At 39.6% G+C, this 19419-nt stretch overlaps 1 protein-coding gene across 4 annotated transcripts in view; it reads left to right on the top strand.

The window, feature by feature from the left end:
• Positions 1-2420, top strand: part of ZNF608 (zinc finger protein 608) — an 86743-nt gene extending 84323 nt beyond the window's left edge. For all 4 annotated transcript variants that reach the window (XM_027670898.1, XM_027670896.1, XM_027670897.1 and 1 more), the window contains exon 10: positions 398-2420. In XM_027670898.1, the coding sequence (XP_027526699.1) occupies positions 398-404 (7 nt within the window). In that variant the 3' untranslated portion in view covers positions 405-2420. The remainder of the gene's footprint in view (positions 1-397) is intronic.
• Positions 2421-19419: the final 16999 nt, after the last annotated feature.

Below are 19419 nucleotides of genomic sequence, written 5' to 3'. Positions count from 1 at the left end.
TTAGGGTTTTGTTCATCACTGCTGTGTTAAGCCTCAGAGTTTAATGTATTAAATAGTGCTGAAAATTCCAGGGTTATGGATTTCCTTCTGAAAGCTAACTCTGAAAACAAGCAACTGTGAAAGGCTCTTAGCTGGAATTATTTGAGTAAGAAAGGTTTGTAGCCCTTAAAGAGCTGATGGATAATAGGGCATCAGAATCCATAAGGTAACTTCCAGCACAGGTTACTTTTCTGTATGTTGTTCCTGGCAGGGGAGGGATTAGCACATGGCTTGCCATTTCTGCTGCTTGAGTTTGAGAATACTAGTACAGATTTCATTTCATGATGTATCCAAAGTGCCAAAAAAAAGTAAGAAGAAGGAATGCTGCTTACTAAAACATTCTTCTTTCTCTTTTCAGAGAATGATGAATTTGGGGATGAACATTGTCATGTGACTGGATCACATGAGGAAGCGCTTTATTACAGACATCAGTTCCATGGTGTTAATTTGAAATGCCTTAATGGCAGGCAAAAACCAGTCATTTCATTTTTGTAAATTGCAGATTTTATCACAGAGTAACAAATGTTGCTGTAATTAGACTTCTGTTTTTATATATATATATATATGCGTATATATATATATACATATATATATAAAAATATATATATATTCTTTACTTTTTTTGTATCAGTACCAAGGCTCGCACACAGGGTCTGCTGCTAAGTTGCGAACCACACAGTAAATGGAGATATGTATTTGTCACGTTTAGAAAGCGTTAACTGCAAAAGGCTGTTTGTTTCTTTTTTCTTCCTTTTCTTTTTATTTTTTCTTTTTTTCTTTCCAATTGTAAATAAATAATGTTATGTATCAGTGTGCCTGAACCTTGCATACCCTTCTGATATTTCCCACAAGCTCTCAGAGAGGCTAACTGTGATGACACTTTGGTACAATGTAGATGTCTATTTGGTGGTTCCTATTAAGATGCATCAGTGTAAAATGTTACTGTATTCACTGTTTCATTGTAATTGTGTATTGTGAAAAATATACCTTTGGAAGGCATGGGGATTCTAGTACCACAAAAACTGTGTTGTATATAATGTATAGATTTTAAATGGAGATAATGAGCATCTGTGAATAATGAAATGTCTTTTTTGATAATCTTGAATGGCAGATGACCTAATAGCCTGCATACAAGAAGACATCTGTGATTGTTCTATTACTTGAATAGTCCTGCAGTCTTTTTTTTAATGTTTACAATTACCCAGATTTAGAGGAGAGACTTTAATGCCATTACCTGTTTACTTGTTTTATGCTGTAATCTAGTTTATTTTATGTAAAACGTATATCGAATGCTTTCATTTTTTTACTTGCCTTAAATAATTCGGCAATCAGAATAAAGAAAAAAAGTTGTTTTTTTTTTTTTAATTTCTGGGTGTCTATGGGCCACTTTGAAAGATGTGTCATAGCTGTAGATAGCAGAGGCTGCAGCAACGACACAGCTACAAGTTGTGCTCCTACTGGGCCTGTGCTGTTGTCCTGTCCCAGCGGGCGATGCAGAGCCCAGGCCAGATGGCTGTGGGCCTCTTTCAGTTGACCCTGATAGGTTCAAAAAAGGCCCATAGTAACACTTTGGATGGTATTAGTGGAACCTGTTTTAGAGCAGCTCTGTATGCTATAAATTATAGGCAAATTTTTCCTATTATGTCTGTATTGTCCCCCTTCCCCCATTTTGAATAGATGCCTAAAAGCAGAGGAGCTGTCAATTAAAAAAAAAAATTCCTTTGCTGTGCTTAATCTGCATTACCACAAAATAGTTATATTGTTTTGTTACAATGTGGTTAACACAGCACATAGTAATATGAAATCACTAATCATGACATGAAAAAAAATCAGATTTATTGGTCAGGATTCGAGGCTTTAACTTTGGTCCATTTCTGCATATCCGAGTTACATTGATTGTCAAAACTGTTTTTTAAAGTTTTACTGTTTTTTTTTTTTTGTTTTGTGTTTGTTGGTGGTTTTTTTTGACAGGGTGAATTGCTGCAACTTAAAGGTTGTTCTTGAAGTCAGTTCCATTTCTTCTACCTTGTGAATACTTAATACAGAAGGATGAATTAAAGATTCCCAACAGACAAGCACACTTGGACTTTTTATATTACTATGATGAATCTGCCATTAATATTGCTATAATTGTTTTATTTTTATAGGCATAAAATCAGTTCCCTTAGTGCATAGTTATAAGGTTTATTGATTTTTACTACACATCATTCATCTGTGGCTTACTATTATTGTCTTGTTCTGAACACATTCAGAAGTCTCATAGTGGTGACATACTACAAGTTAGCCTCATAAAAAATGGGAAGGAAGGGGTGTTTTCTTTGAAAAAGGGGATATTGTGAATGCAGGGCTCTTGAAATAATAAATGCCTTATTACTTCTATAGTAAAGGCTCAGATGGCTTTTGTGTTGAAATGTACCATTGATTTTTTTTTCCCCGCCTAGACCAGTAATGCTTCCAGAGCAAAACACATCTTATAAATTCACACTATTGGTGATTTTGATTTAGTGTGGTTTGAGTGTCATAAGTAACTGAAATGAATTACTCTGATTGATACAGGGTAAGCAACAGTTAAAACTGCAATTATTGTTATAGCTTTATTGTATCCTTGAGGTCTGTAAGAGTGGCTAACATCCATTGCCATTTATTGTCTTCCTCCACTTAAGATTATTGTCTTCATCTGGCTGTATTGTCTTCCGTTTGGTTTAACACTTGCCATAATGACCTCCTTAAAGGCTGTGCCACAGTGAGGGTGACTCTGTGGTTCAGCACTCCCCAAAGCCAAAAGGTATCCATGTCTGAGCATAGATGTGCAGCTACTTGGTCATCTCACTGCTCTGTGAGCATCCAAAAGATAAGTAAACTGAAGCAGTTACACAAGGAACACAGTTTACACATGTGGGAACTAAGACCTACAGAGGCTGGTCACTGAAAAGGGGCAGCAGAAGCATCATGATACAGATATATTTGCACTCTGTTTTCCACAGGATGGGCTTATACTTTTTGTTACCTCTAGCTGACACATTTACCACTCTGCCCTTCCAACAGCAGCTATCAGCAACCTTGCTCTTGGTCTCCAGTTGTTGCTGGATGTCTTGAAAAGGTGAAGCTGGGCTTATGCATTACACTTAATTTGAGTTTCTAGCCTGTTCATGCAAATGCAGCTAGAGAAATTAAAGGTCTGTCAGTGCGAGCCCATCACACAGACTGAAAAACCCAGCCAGGGAGCTACTGCCTGTGGTGCTTGCACTGGGAAAAAATGGATTTGAACAGAGAAGGGGTGGGGTGTTTTTTTAACAATTATGTAGCTCTAGGGGCTGAAAGAGGACAGGGTTCTGACTGAGAGAGCTGGCTGGCTATCAGGGTTAGACTAGATCTGGTAAAAATGAGGGCTAGGAGTAACATTTCTCCAGTTTTGTAATTTAAGATCCCCTGGTGGCCTTGGGTAGCACCTGAGAAGTCACTGAGCTAATTCTGTGCCGTACCATCCCTTCCTTGTTTCTGACAGTTGCACTGGTTAAGCTTAACCACTGGGTCAGTAGTCCCACTTGTCACACTGAAAGTGCTGTTGGAACAAGGGCCTCCAAAGGACATGAAGTTAGAGAATCCCCAAATCCATCCTAAAACACACACCAGGGATTGTTGATAGCACAAAAGCTGGCATAAGCACAGGACACCACACTGGCCTTCTGTAGCTCACCACTGTGGCTCTTCTCGTGGAACCAGTGGAGTCAAGCAGGAAATCTAGTTCATATTTCCTTCTGGCATCAGCTGTCTCGTCACTATCTTTATCACAACTAGCAAATGTATTGTCCTCAGCTTTCTGTCTTATAATCTCACTCTAATGTTTACTTGCCCCAGTCTCTCTCTCCTCCTTTCTCCTCTCACCTCTCTGTGTCACTTGCCCACTTAAGGAGCCCTCTTACATCCATCTGATGTTATCAAAATTCTACTTGCACATCTAAAAACCTTCTGCATGTATTTGTTATCTTGACCCTTAATTAGTTTCTCTCTTTCCTTTTATCACACTTCTGCCTTTAACTTGTGCCTTTTTCTGTAGCTTACACTGTGCCTCTCTTTAGCCTAAAGTATTTGGGACAGAGAACATATCTCACTTCAAATTCATACAGCATAGTTCATATCTATAGTTACCTCTGAATAATAGCTATAGCATCTCATAGATGATAGCACAAGATGCCATTAGTAGCTAGTACAGACCGTTATTAACAAGAAGCTTAAGGTAACAGACAAAAACCATTACAGTTTTCAAAGGTATTTTGAAACCATCTAGTGACTCAAAATTGTGAATGATACCAAGCCCACATAGGAAGTCTGAAGCTATATCTGCCTGCATCAGAGGGAACTGGAGACATACAGTCATTACTTAATGTGCCAGCTTTGTTCTGCTTTAGAAAGAGAGCTCTGATTTCAGTTTTAGCACTTTAGGTAACTTTCTCTAGTAAACACTCTAAAGCGTTAGTGTTACAGCGCTCCTTTGTGAAGTTTTTTTTCTTAAGTTATTTTTGGAGGTGGGGTGGAAATCTTACTATGACCAAGAAATGCAAGAAGCGTTCATTCAGGAGAGGAGAATCAGCTGAAGATGTGCATGTTCCAGTGGTGTAGAGATAGACACCATTAAAATCCTTACACTGGCTGTTAGTAATTTTTGGGCAATGTATGCTAAATAAGACTTTTAAATTCAGTAGCAACTCTGAAATTTCTTGCCTGCACTGATAAATTAGCAAACTTAAGGATTTAGCAAAGGTAATTATTATTTGCAGCCTAACAATATTTGTCATGCAGAAAACTTGGTCTCCACCATAATATGATAGAGAAGTGCTCTGGGGAGTTTGAAAGCAGATTTTTTTATTGGCAAATGAACTCCAGCAGACCAAGCTGATACCTGTAGTTCAGTTCCAGAAGCCTCACAGACGTTTCAGCAGCATTCTCTGGTCATTTTGGATGGTATAATGATGTATGTTAATTAATTACATGATTTCTGTCATTTGAATTTGCTACTGGTAGAATACTGCTTACTTACTGCTATGAGCATAATGCTGTAGGATTTACTCAGGAAACAGTGCTGCAATGCCTGATAAAAAAATAGAATTAAATCAGTAGGCAAAGACTCCCTGAAAGCCTGTTTAAACCCTTAATGGAGGAGACTAATTTTAAAGCATCCATCTTGACAAGTGGAGTAAATTACTGCAGTTCTCTTGTTTCCAGTGCCCTGAGGGCATTACCACGCCTTACTCAACCTGCCCAGCCTCCCATGAAGCTTCCTCCCCCCACCCTTCCTCGGCCCAGGTCTCCCATTTCAGTCTAGGCTGTCTCTGTTCATCCCTAACCCAGGGATAAAGATGCCTTGGGCTAGAGCTGCACTGTAGTTATCTTGTCCCCTGGCTGGTGTTGGTGAGATGGGACCTGCTAGCCTCCGAGCCCCCAGCCCTGGCTGAACCTTCAGAACGAACAAGGATGTGCCATTTCTGCTCTTATGGGTCTTGGGTTTAGGCTGTTTCTTTTAGAACAGTATGCAGGAAAAGGGCTTCAGTGAGTCCCTTGCTAATGTTTTCTTAGATAGACAAATATAAGGTTAAAGAGGAATTTTGTCTTTATGTGTTTCAAATCAAACTATTACAGAACAGTGGAAATGAGATGTGGAATAAAAAGCCCCAGACTGAAGAACCTCCTGTGTAGTTAATGACAGTCATGAAAAAGACAGCCCTTTTTTTTCCTTAATTTTTAACCCTTTTTTCCTCAATCTTATAAACTTGTGTTTAAGAGTCTGAGTGAAACTAGAGATAACTTAAGGGTAGAGAGGCATTTTTTTTCCTCTCCTCTTCCAGTGTGGGTGACTGAAAGGGACAAGATTTGCAATTAGCTGTAAAAGCAGCTGGCTCTTAATACATGTACACTTTCCCTTTGATCTGCCAAAATCTGTCCCCATTTTTGGAGTTACTTCCCTAAAGAAACAAAGTGTAGAAGAAAGTGCTATAGAAAGAAAACACTAAAAATAGCAAGACAGAGTCCAGTTCTTTATGATAGAACAACTCTCAGTAGACTTAGGCAGGCTCTGCTTCTGCAACTCAGATAAGGATTTGGTCCCTCAAGGCAGAACAAGTAATTGCTATTCGGTGTAGCTCCTTACTTTTTCCTTGAGTACATGCACATGTAAGTCTTTCTCAGATACTCATGTACTCACTCTCCCCTTTGTTAGGGGGTCACACATAAATGCATGATTTGATACCAATTTGCTTAGGGGTTTTTTTGTAGCCCATTGGCAATAAAATAGCTCTCTATGATACCAGTGACTGCTCAGCTTTATAGAGTTTTGTATCTGCACTTCACAGTAGTCACAAGCTTTTAAAACCTGTCCTACTTGTAAAAGGGTTAGTGCACATAGACTAAAAATCTCCGTTATTAAAGAAGAGCAGTAGATATATATGTCAGTGTGTTGGCCTGGCAAATCATCAAGATATTTGCATACAGAAAGGGGAGAGAACAATTAAAGCTGGCCCGAATTGGTAGGAAGGATGGGAAGCATTGACAGTCACTGGGCAAGTGCAGGTGAGTCCCCAAACAGTCATACTACAAACTGCAATGGGTCCCGGTAAAGGAAGGTCTGGCACTGGACAAGCAGACCTTCCTTATGAAGCTAACGTGGAGCAAATGCCGTTGGGCAGATCTGACCATTCTGAAGCACTTGGGTGCTTGCTCCAGGCTCACATGTCACTGGCTTAGGAACTGCCATCTCAGTATGCTCTGCTTTTATCAGTAGCACAGGCCTGCAACATCAAGAGACAGGATGTTTGCAATCCAAAGAGTGGTGGGAGTTATCTTAATACATCTGAGCAACTTATAGAGGATAAGACAGAACAAAGCATGAGGTCTTAAAGTTCAAGGATGGCTTGGCAACTTTGTCTTTAGAAGGCACTACAGCTGTCCCATTACTTACATGTAACTCCCCTGCCCCAAAGGAACATGATTTCTCTTGCCTCAGGCTGCCATACACCAAAAATATACCTTCTCTCGCTGCCATCTGAAGGCAGGAGTAAATTATAGGGAAACAATTTATTGCAGAGTAGAAAATTATCAACCAGGAGACCGTACACGGCAAACCAGAAGTGTGTGTCTCCAGTTACACTTCCTCTCGTGGCAGTAAGTTGAAACCTTTGGTACTGTTCTCTTTCATTGTTTAGTATCATTATTAATTCTTACATTCTCTTGAGGCCCATTAAATGGCAATATTATATTACTAGTTACCAGTGTAAAGGGCCCATATCTCCTCATTAATTGGCTGATACAGGTTTAAGAAGCCATTTTGAGTATTTTTCTCTGAAAAAATGATATTTCCATCACAAGATATAATAGTTTTGTTTGTGCTTTTGTTTTGGCTGCTCTGTTTTTAAGCATTAGCACTTCGGTGTGCAGCTTAGACGAACTCTCAGCTGAATCTTCAGGATGCAGTATTTTGTATGTTCCTATGTTCAAAATTGGTACTATAATTTCAAATTAAGTGCCACATATAATTAGTAATGTTTTACAGTCTTGGGGTTTTGGCTTTTTTTTTGTGGAGGGTTGATTTTTTGGGTTTTTTTTTTGCTTTTTATTTTTTTTCCCCTCAAACCTTGTTCATTTGAAAGGAAAAAGAAGCTTCCACGACTTTGACAGTTGGTGATGGTTTTTTGTTCCCCCCCTCGTTTCTTTTAAAGGACAGAATTAATTCACAGATAATTCAGATTCTTGGCAGCATCTGGTAGCTGGTAGGGAAAACAAATTTCGAAAAAACACTGATTTCATGAAGACAGCATTTATCGATAATACAATTATCCCTCTGACTCACACTAAAGCTCATTGGACTTGTATACAATGATCAGTAAGATAAGAAGTGAAAATCTTCTCTGTGTTGAATCTATAAGGCAAACACAGGACACTTTTCCGCAGGAGGTTTTATGGGGTAGCTGATGGAAGTTAGGGATTCAGACCACATCCCATCTCCCTTGCACAACCTACACCCCTTTTAGATTATGTTTTGCCCCCAGGTTGCTGCTTATGTTTACTATGCATTAGTCCCTAGTGATAGCATCAAGGTCCTGTGCTCTACTTGAATCAACAGTTGAATTACACATCAAAAGCAAATTGCTAGCTAATCACCAAGGAAAGGAGACCTGAAGAACTACAAATAGTTCTGTGACCAGTGTAGTTAGTAAAGACCAATTTTCAATGGCTTTCTTTCCTGTTTGGACTCTCAGGTGTTCAGTAAAATGTGAACTCCTTAAATTTTTCCTAAATGAAGGCACTAACAGGCCATATCTTCTTTGTCTTTTTACCAATACTTGTGAAATTAAAGAGTGTCTTTGGAGTACCTAGTTTAATTGCAACTGGTAAACAGGCTAAAATGTTTTGTGGAACGGAAAGGTTAGAGGGTCACACAAACTTTAAATGAGAGCTTTGCAAGGGTCTCCTCTGCATGGCTTTGTTGTGTGTGTCTCCTGAGCAGTCAAAAACCTTAAGAATGTCAGTGAGTATAACATCTTCTTTTCCCCTTACAAAGTTGGGATATGTTCAGGGCCAAGCATAGACCCTTTCTGTGGAATCACTCCAGTGTCTTGCACCATGCTCTGCATCACAAGATGCAAAACATATCCAGTGTCATAGCTGTTGTATAGAAAAGTAACTGGTTCACAATTTATTTAGGTTTAGGTTAAAATTATGAACAAGGGAAACTGAAATAAACCGAAGGCATGGCTCTTAAATCCTAAATCCCATCAATAATTACAAGAATATGTAACTTGGAAGCAGTCCATTATATTTATGTATTTACCTATAGGCTTTATGTGTCACTTATGTGTCACTATTATTACACATAGGCAAAAAAGGAGCCTGGATTTAAGAAAAACTATGTCTATAGTATTTTTTAAATGCTTTTAGGTGCCAAGAAACAACAATGATTTTTTCTAGTTTAATAATAAGCTAATTAAGATACAAAACCCAACAAAGTTATTTTTAAAAGCTCTGGATAGTAACAGCATAATGGTTTCATTACCTAAAGTTCAGTCACAAAAAGGACAAAATATCCCTCTTATGTATGCTGAAGAGCTTTTCAGTTTCAAAAAAAAATCAATACTATATTCACACTAACGTTGGCTTGCATAAAATATTGACTAGAGTCACACTGGTGGTTTTACATAAAGACTTAAAAAGCAATCTTGGTCGTCTGAAAGGTTCTAATTGTTTTTTCCCTTTCCTGAAAGAGTAATGAAAGGACAACTAAAAAGCAGAACTATATAGTTATTTTATAACTGGCACTAACAAATTTCACCAATTACAGAGTCCATTCTGTAAGCAATGAGTGTGTGGCTCCCAATTAATCTAGTGTACCTCCAGGCAAGGTCTAAATCAGCTGGATACAGCTAAAGCAATTTGCACACAGCTAAAAGCAAATTGGAAAATAAGTGTTTCACGCTACTGCCTATCTTTTCAAGCCAAATACGCAATCAGTATTCTGGCAGCAGCACTCTGTCATGTTATTTGCAACTATCAATTTTAATTATAACAATTATTGATTAGTTGGGAAAGTGAATAATCTAATGTTCAAATGAGGTTGGCGTGGCTGCTGGGGATCATTTTCCCTTTCATGCACATGTGCGTTCAGTGCTAGGAAATATCAAGCAAAGAATGTACCTGCACCACAGTGATGAGCTCAAATAACTATCATTGAACTTGTAGCCATGACTCTTTTTTTTCTTAATTTTGTTTACAACAAAGCATCCAGTTTTAGAATTCACCACTCTGCTGTACAGAAAGGTTGATATGAATTGAATTAGGGCATAAGAGGACTCACTGAGGAACACAGGCAAATGCTTTCAAACTTGGGCACCTAAAGCCAAACTTCTATTTTCTTACTTAACCACCCAGAGTGCTCCTGTTGCCCATTGACACCAACTGTTTTGCTAACCTCTTTACTTTTAGACTCAAGCTGTGTCTTGTAGAACAATACTTCTCTTGGAACAGAGAGAAAGGAAATATCCAGCCCTAGCTGCACTAACAAGAGCTTTATGTGTTTCAGCTAAATAAATAGCTGGGGGAAGAGGACAGCCTGACTTGACCACGGTTACAGCCACAAAGACTGAACATAAATTTTCTGTATCTGAGTTTGTGGTACAGGTTCATCTCCACTACTAACCAATTGCCCCATATAGTGTTGCTGAAGACATGCTGTTTCCGTCTGAAGTGACCCAGTAAACATTCAGCTAATAATTACTGTACCCCAAAGAAGCCCTTCAAGTGCTCTGCACACTGCCTGTGCTGAGGGTGGGAGAGTAACAGAAGAGTTTTCCTGTCACACGTGCTCTACACCCTCATGGCTGAATGTGTCCACTTCGCTGGGGACACGTCCTCTGGCACAGAGCTGCCCACGGCTGTCCCAGGCTGGGGAGGGCTGGGGCACAGCCTCACCACCTGCTTGGCTGCTTCTCACATGAGCATAACTTTCGTTTTTTAAAAAGGTTAGGATAGTAACTGGTGTTTAGCAATATCCTCACCTCTGGGCTGCCACTGAAGTCAGATGAGTGGGATCAGATACAGGATCGCAACACTGCCCATTTACTTGCTTTTGAGTTTAAAGCAGTGTACTACATATGGAGGATAAAAAACTTTCTTGGGGAGTTTTGCAAATAATGGCTACTGAATAACTGGAATAGTAGGTTGTGCATTGCAATATTGTTGGGAAACTGGATGGATGTGAAAGTGGGAAGGTCAGCTGCTACAATCAGGTATCAAGAGAGAATAATTTCAAAGACCTGCACAAGGATTTAGTTATGCAACTCCCACTGTCTTGATAAAGCCTTCACCTAATCATCTGCTTTGAAAATGTGAGGGAACGCATCCTTGAGTTAAACAAGAAGATCCCTCTGCTTAATCATCGGCCAAAAAAATATGTTTACACTGCCTTATACTGAAATGGAAAAAAATAAAGGAAAAAACTACCAAAGACATGGAAATGAATCTTGAGTGTACCATACATGGGAAAGCCAGTAACTGATAACAAAAGTACTCTCTCAGAGAAAAAAATAGTAGAACAATAGATAAATATGCATATATGTGAGATCATCTGGGGATCAGATACAGCTTCAGCACATGTGCACACACAGTAATACTGTTGTCTGACATGTCTCCTGCTCTGTCTTTTGTCTTTCTGAACTCTTTTGTTTGGAGTTTAAATTATTTTACCCTGCCCACCAAAGCTTCCAACCTGCTCAATTTAGTGCTGCACAAACGTATTTGCAGAGAGAATCCTGTCCCTAACATTTTCTTTCTTCTATTCTGTCTCTTTTGTTGTGTTGAGGAAAAAAAGCCCCAAATACCGCAATTTCCTGCCTAGTAATACTTATCACTATAGTATCTTGTAATAGAGAATCATGAAAAGTTATAGACTGCAGTCCTTTAATCTGGTGTATAACAGTGTGATTTGTATTTTGTTAAACCATAAATTGATAATCTCACAGCTTCTCCATTATTTAAAACATTAATATTAAAACTGCTGTGCCTGTCCGTAACTTTGGGATCAGAAATGTATCTCAAGGGATCCCACTCCATCTGCAAAAAGTGCTTTTCACTTCAGATTAATATATTTTCATTTGCCCTGTCAGCCTATGCAGATGGAGCAGGCCTCAAACCACACAGGGTCAAGTAGGAGCCCAATTAAGCAGAGTTATTTTTAAGTTCTGGAGGGCACAGGGTCAGCACACTGGAGAGATTTAAGGACCTAAAGATGTAGATAGGTGCCTCATGTATTTTCGGAAGTGCTATCACACTGTAGTCAAGGGGAGTTAGGCATCTGGCAACTATCTTGTGAAACACATTTTGAGATGCCTGCGAAGAGCCTAAATGCTTTTGGAAATCTAGCTTCTCTTGCCATAGGAAGGTTCAGGCCACACAGCTAAGGCCACCAGTGCTTTCACTTTCCCACTTCCACAGTCTCAGGTCTGCTGTTTAGCTTCATGGCCAAGATTTACGTGGCAGCTCCTGGACACGCTTACGTTGTTCAGGAGATCATATGTGCATTGGCCATCCTGGGAGTCCAAAGTGCTGGGGACCAGGAGGCAGGAAAGCCGATGGCCGTGGGTGAGTCAGCTGCACTCAGGCATGGCATGGCATGGGGATCTCTAATCTGCTCTGTACCCTGGATAAGGGAAGGTCAAAGAACATAAACCCAACCACTTTCCGTCTAGCTCAGTCTTTAGTAGTGACCATGAGTAAATGCCTAGGGAAGAGCAAGAGTAGAGAATGTATCTCAACTAATACTCTTCCATCTTCTGACAATTTTTAGTCAGGGAGTTTCTAGTGTAGTTTCTCTATACAATAATTTACAAGGCTTTTTTTTTTCCCCCCAAAGTGCTTTTTCAGTCTTCTCTTGAATTCAGTACGAGTTTTTTGTATCCTGTTTGCCAAGGAGTTTCCCTTATGCTTTGCCCACCACACAGAGACCCTCTCTCTGTCCTGGATTCAGTCTTTCTTACCTTTATTTGATGACCCTGAATTCTTGTACTGGAATTAGCTGAAAAACAATTTATCTCCTAGTCTTCTTCCCTCCATAGCTCTCATGATTTTCTAGGCTCTAACATATTCCACCTTAAGTCATCTTTGTTCCACACTAAAGACTCCCAGCCTAGTACTTTTTTTATTTTTTCCTATATGGAACCTACTAATCATCCTTGTCATTATTCTCTGAAACTTTTCTGTTTCTAGTATATCCTTTATAATTTTAGATGTTCATATCTATCTTTCTGCTGTAGAACAGCCTATTTATTCCTACCTTTAAGTTCCTAATTCTAGCAAGGTGTCTTTCCAACATGTGTTTTTATAGTTTTGAGTCTCTTTAAAAGGCAGAGTGGAGGTCCCTGACAAAAGTTTTTTGGAAAGCCAAGTAGACGATGTCATAGGGGCAATCTGGTTGAATCACCCTATTCCATATGTTCATCGATCCACTGACTGTCGAGAGGTTTGTAAGGCAGGACTGCCCTTGCCAGAAACAGTATACAGGAGCCAAGCTTGAAAATGCAACCAGCATGAAAGGGAAGTAAAGTCACTTAGGGTTGGGAGCGCTTTGGTGTTTTAATCTTATGCTGGGAACTGTCTTGAGATTTTAGATACACTTCAAATAGGGCAAATGAAACATAGTCGTTCGGAGACTTTTTGGAAAACAACTCAGGAAAATGAGAAATGTGTACCCTCAGTCATATTTTGTTAAATCTACCTCCTTGTTTTGCTCTTAGAATCACATACTACTTTCTGCTGGAAGAGGCCTGTGAAGGTGGGTAGTCCAGCATCCAGCTCAAAGAAGTTTTGATTAGAAGAGGTTGGTTGAGGCTGAAGAAATTTATCTTCAGGGATGCAAATCCCACACCCTTCTAGGCTTCTGTTCCAGTATTTCACCACCTTCATGGGGAAAATTACCTGTATCATACCTAGTTGAATTTTCCCATGTTCCAGTTTGTATCTTTTGTCTTTTCTTCTTCCTCTGTCTAGCTTTGGGAAGGGTCTGGCTATACTTTCTCTACACCCTTCCATTAGATAGCTGTAGACAGCAGTCAAATCTCCTTTCCTCCTTCCTTTCTCAGGGCTGAACAAACCCAGTTCTTTTTGGCCACAAAGAGGTGATGTGACACAAAGAGGTTTGACTGCACCAGCAGCAGGAGGATGTTTCAGCTCTTGTTTTTAGTAACAATTGGTACAGGACCAGGATGCGAGTGTTATCCACATGGAGTTGAAATAAATCCTTAACAAGTTTTTTAATTAGGTTACTCAAAAATAGGCAGTTAGATCTAAAGAATTGCACGAGAAGTGAGCAACTAATTAATTCCTGGAGCATCAGTTGAATGAAGTAATATCTACAGTACGTACCAGAGCAGAGAGCATATGCGCTACAAAGTTCAATCCTAATAGAATAATGATCCAGAGGGGGTCATCAAAAGCTCATAGAAATTAAAGCAATGCAGGATGCTCCAACTTACACTAAAGTGATTTCCATCTGAGTGGACCTGCAAAGACCAGACGAGGTTTTAACTGCTAGTTTGCATGCTTGAGGTCTTACAATCTCCAGCAGCTGTGTCTTGCTCTTGATATTTCTGTGGTTTCTAGCAGAAGGGATGGAGCTCTGCAGTGGGGAGGCAGAGAGAGTCTTCACCAGGGTGCTGGATGTTAGATACCACATCTCACAGTTCTCTTCCTAAGCCTACCAGCAAGTAAAGTGGGAAGATGAGTCTTTTCAGTTTGCTGGTGATACACAGATTCATCTCTCAGTTGCTCCACAGAGCACACTGAAGTATGTTTTCCAGAGTTTGAGTACGGTACAGGGTAGGTAAAGATAAATCAGCTGAAATCAGTCTGGAGAACAAAAAAAAAAAATATCTCTCTAGAAGAGCTGCTTTCATAAAATTCCTGCCATTTTTATAGGAAATACAATTGACAGCTTGCATGAGACGCTGACTACAGCAAATCCAACAGTGACTTTCTGATTATATTGTGATCCAGGTCTGAAATTTAAAATATTCAGAGCCAAGAATTTTAATCCAGCTGTGTGTCCTCACATTTACAGTTCTGAAATTTATTGCAAATTTTTACCATTTCCAGAAAAGTGCATTTAGTGAGTGTCAGGAAAGGAACAATGCTGCAGATTGCAAACTAAGCTCCAGTTTTGGGTTTGTTTTGCAGTTACATACTTGACAGTGACTCAGGCCCCAGTGTTTACTCCAGACAAGAAGGTCTGCCTAAACATATATTGACAGTTATTGCAGGAAAAGGGGCAAGTCCTTCTGTGTTTGGCACACAGTTCTGTGACCTTTACACCTGTAGGTGCTATCATCCTGTTTTGGCTTCTTCATAAATTCATTTTAGCCCCTATAGGAGTTGTGTGATACTCTTGGGCAGATAAGTGCAAAAAGCTCCCACAAATCTCCTTTAAAAGTATATTAGTATGAGCTGTATGTGCGTGTGCAGAAAAACCAGTTCTGCCTAAAGGGACCAACTAGAATCTGATCCATTGAATATTTCCAGTGTTGAATACGGCATTACTGCCAAACTGCTTACACTTCATATTTGCCTTTGTTTATATTTATCTCAGAGATAATAAGATGAATCTGATATAACATTTCATCTTGGCTTTCAGAGACAATGGTGCTAAAAATGCAAAACTATTTCAAGCAAATCTGCACAGTGTGAAAAATAAATAATAAAAAAAGAGCAACCTTTCCTTGACAACATTACTACTGACTGTGACCAACCAAGGTGGCAAGATGCATGCATTTTACAAGAATTTAAGTCTCTTACAAGTGGGTTAGTAATGTGAGAGAGTATAGTTAAGATCTTTTGAAAAAGAGGACAAAATAGGCTCTGATGCAAATTTTAAATGACTAAAGGTTCATTGAAAAGCATATAGGTAGACCAAATTTCACAGTCAAATGTATTTATTTCTGCTTTTCTTATTTCTAGTATTACATGTATGTATATACATTATATGTAAATCTACTTTTAAACCGTTTAAATAGATATGTGTGTAGGTATGTATACATGCACATGTATATGTAAAACTACAACTGATTTTCAGACATTTAAATACATGTTGTATTTTCAAAGGCATAAGTAAAATAATTTGTTAATGTCCCAATAAGTTCAGAAGCCTTAGAGTCTATTTTTGAATTAAACCAGCAAGAATTAAGGATCCTCACCAGCATATGCAGAGAAAGAATATGAATGTAGTAGTGGTAAGCTGCTGCTGACCACTGGTCCAGAGTGCACCCCAGCACTGGCTGATGTCTGTGGTAGATTCCCCTTCTTGCTCCAGAAGCAGTAAATACCACCACTCTCATCACTGCACTGAGAGTGATCCTCTCCCTTCACCCTCCCTGGCAGGGCAGGCACAGTGATCCACTGGGAAGGAAATCAGACAGCACATGCTTGTGGAGAGCTGTGAGGTGACTCTTTATTTGCTTGAAGGACATATTTTAGGTTTTGGGCTGTGTGTTAGGATTAGAGGATTTTAATATATGTAAGAGAACATACTGCCTGTCAGCACAGGCTTAGCCAATACTCCAGAGTGGTCGTGCCACTTCGGTCTTGAGGGGCAGTGCCAGTCAAGGGCTGAATTTGGGGCTGCAGGGATGGCATTTTCTTTGTATGCATAGCAGCCTGCTTTTCGGTACTTCGTCTCCTACCTCCCAGCCATCTGCTCATCAAGTCCATTGTGTGTATGGATCTGTTAATGCAGTGCACATTTTGAGGAGGTAGAAGCTGCCACCACCAACGAGGTTCAAAGGGATGATAAAAATGTTATGGTGGCCAAGTTTATTTTCTTATCGTGACTCTTTTTTTTTTGCTACTTCAGCTCCATTCCCCTCTCAGCAGGTGAAGTGTACAGATTTATATTCAGCGTGCCAGAGATGCTGACCTCCCTAATTAATTCAAAATTCACAGCAGTGTCAAAGGTATAGAGGCAACTTGGCCCAGTAGATCAAATGAAGAGTAAAAAATATGCTATTCCCACAGAAATTAATGGAATTTGTTTTCACTTAAAGCAGGGCTGACTGTGGTTCAATGACACTGAATTTCACAGATTTGCATTGATTTGCTAATGAGAAATTTACACCACCGTTTTCTTGCCTTTAAATTTGACCCTTTCACTTCAGCTTGAATTGATGATTACTGTGGGAACAGAAGGAACTGGATGCACTTCTCTGGAGTGAACATAATTCAGCGAGCAAACTATAAAAGAGTTTGAGAGTAAAGTAATCCAAGGATTAAAAAAAGTCAGCAACAAACAGCAACAGAAAGAGTGTCTGTCTGGTAGATTGTCACTGTGACTAGTACATGATCCCTGGCACTCCTGAATATTGGGGAGCTGCCCCCTTATTGAAAATGAATGCTATTGAGTAGGGCTGGGTGTACACCAGCTGATTTTAATCAGCTCCTAAGAGGGGGTCTAAAATCCAGCCTACTCTCCCTGGCTCCTGTGAATGTGCGGGCTGCCGAGGGCCTTACTGCAGGGATCTTGCTGGGAAAAGGGTGGCAGGATGCACAGATGCTGGACCCTAGCACACTGGTTGCAGGGCGGGAAAAGCCCTCACGAGCCACGTCCTTCAGGATGTGAGCTGCAGGAGAGGCACTGGGGCTTCAGAAGTGGTTCACAATGTATCGTCGCTGAACCTTCCTGCATGGCTGACCTGCTTTAGCAAAAAGGAAGAAAGCCCACATTAGCATGTGAGCAAAGGAAGTCAAAATGATCTCATTCATAGAGCTTTCTCCCATCTATGTAAGGGGAGTTTGTCCCCACAGAATAGCATGTCTTTCTCTGGGCCACACAAGGCTGTCTGCCTAATTTTCCTCATTCTTAACCTTTGCCTCTCCATGGGACTGAAGTGCAGGACAATGCCAGGATACTGAATTCTTCCCTTATATCTTAGCTACAATAGTGAGGAGGTGGCAGGGTTAAAAATGTTTGCACACCCATGGGACAGCTTGAATTCAGGGAGCTATTCTGGCATTGCTTTCTCTGAGCTGCAAGGACTGACCAGCTGAAGTATATGCATCTCCAGCAGAGAGTACATATAGAGGAATATAAGCCTAAGTGTAAGCTATCGAGTTTACAAATTGATGATAAAAAGTAGCATCTAAATAATAAAAGTCCCCAAAGCAAAACTTTCATCTCATACTACTAATTGGTTTTGAATTAGTTTTCTATAATGCCACATTAGCACAGCAGCGCATTAATTATTGAACAATATTTAAATCATTCTGAACTAAGTAATGCATTCATTTACTACCTCCTTTAGATTGGAAATACCTCTTGTACTATGTTATGTTTTTAAAATCTTTATTATTTAAAATAATATCTTTTGTTTGTCTTTCCACCCATCGTAGTTGTGAATTTTTGTGAAGACAATACTGCAATTGAACTGCAGATTCAGAAGAAAAGTATTTGTCATATTTTTAATCTATTAACTAATGTTTTTTAAAAACTATGCCTCTTAGCAAAGTTTTTTTTTGCTATATTGTTGGACAGCTTAGCAAATTGCTTTTTAAAAGAGTCTACCTGGGTTAAATTAATTATATATGATGCTAATAAACTAAGTATTCATAAAACTCTATCGATTGTGCCAACATGGGTCTCGAATCCATCTCACTATTGAATAGCTAATGTTTGCATTTGGAAAAGAATGTAGCCTTTATGTGACTTTATGAACTAACTGTACAGTGTAAAAGGTGAAATTACCTTGCCTAAAAGTAAAAACAGAGATATACCATAGTAGAAGTATATTAGCAACAACTTCATTCCTTTACTATTATATATATCTTTTGTGTTGTCTTATAAGAAATGCACTCAGATAACTGTTCGACTGAATTTAACAAAAAAGTGCTTTCCCCGGGGTTTTTAAGGTGGCTGAACAAGAGATTCAGCTCCTACACAGAGATATCTGACGCTGCAGGTCAAAATATCATGGCCTGAATAAATAAACACTCCCAGACAGCCTATCTCCCCAACAGACAAGCATATGTTCTCATAGAGGGCAGGCTAGTGAAGGTACTGGCCTTACAGGCCCACCAGACCTCACCATGCTCAGCTTCTGTATCCATGTGTGCATGAGCAACACAATATTGCACATGCGGGAAGTCACTGGGAAAAGGGGAGAGTTACCATCACTGGTGCTTGTCCTGACATATGTACTAAAGATATTCTTCACAGTTCAGACAGTATTTTTAATTTCTTTTTCCTCTGTAGCTCTCCCATTGTTCCATGAGTTAATCTATAGGATGCTCTAAGACCTAAGAACCTCAAGAGCTTCTTAGGGACAGAATGAGTTACAGGAGCGTCTCCATTTGCTGTGCCAATTTGCATCACCCATCCTCAAGTGCTATACACAAACTTTGAAAGAACCGCCTTTGTGTCCTTCCACTGCATATGGTGTTAAACTGAAAACGGTTGGAAGAAATCACAATTCTCTCAAAGCAGATGCAGATCCAGAATGTCATGAGCTTTACTATTTTCCCTAGCAAAAATGTGGTACAGGTCCTCTAATAAGCCATTGTTTCCAGGCCTCTGAAGGACAACGTGACTGGGACAAGCCAACCCATATTTACCAAGGATAAATGGTGCATGACCTATCTTGTCACCATCTATGGTGAAACAACTTAGTGGTGGGCAGAGAACTGAGGATATCACTTACTTCGATTTTAGCAGGATGTTTGATGCAACCTGCCATACTGTCCTTGCTGATAACCTATTATGTTAAGGGTTGATCACATGGACCACAAAGTGCATGGAAAACTGTCTTACCTGACTGGTGGTGGTCAATGGCTCAAAGTTAAACTGTCTGCTGCTCATAAGCA

This window comes from Neopelma chrysocephalum, unplaced genomic scaffold (assembly GCF_003984885.1).
Source record: "Neopelma chrysocephalum unplaced genomic scaffold, ASM398488v2 Primary Assembly neopelma1_96942, whole genome shotgun sequence".
In the NCBI taxonomy this organism is placed as follows: Eukaryota; Metazoa; Chordata; class Aves; order Passeriformes; family Pipridae; genus Neopelma; species Neopelma chrysocephalum.
The sequence above is the reverse complement of the archived record's forward strand: the minus strand, read 5'-3'. Positions and strand labels throughout refer to the sequence as shown.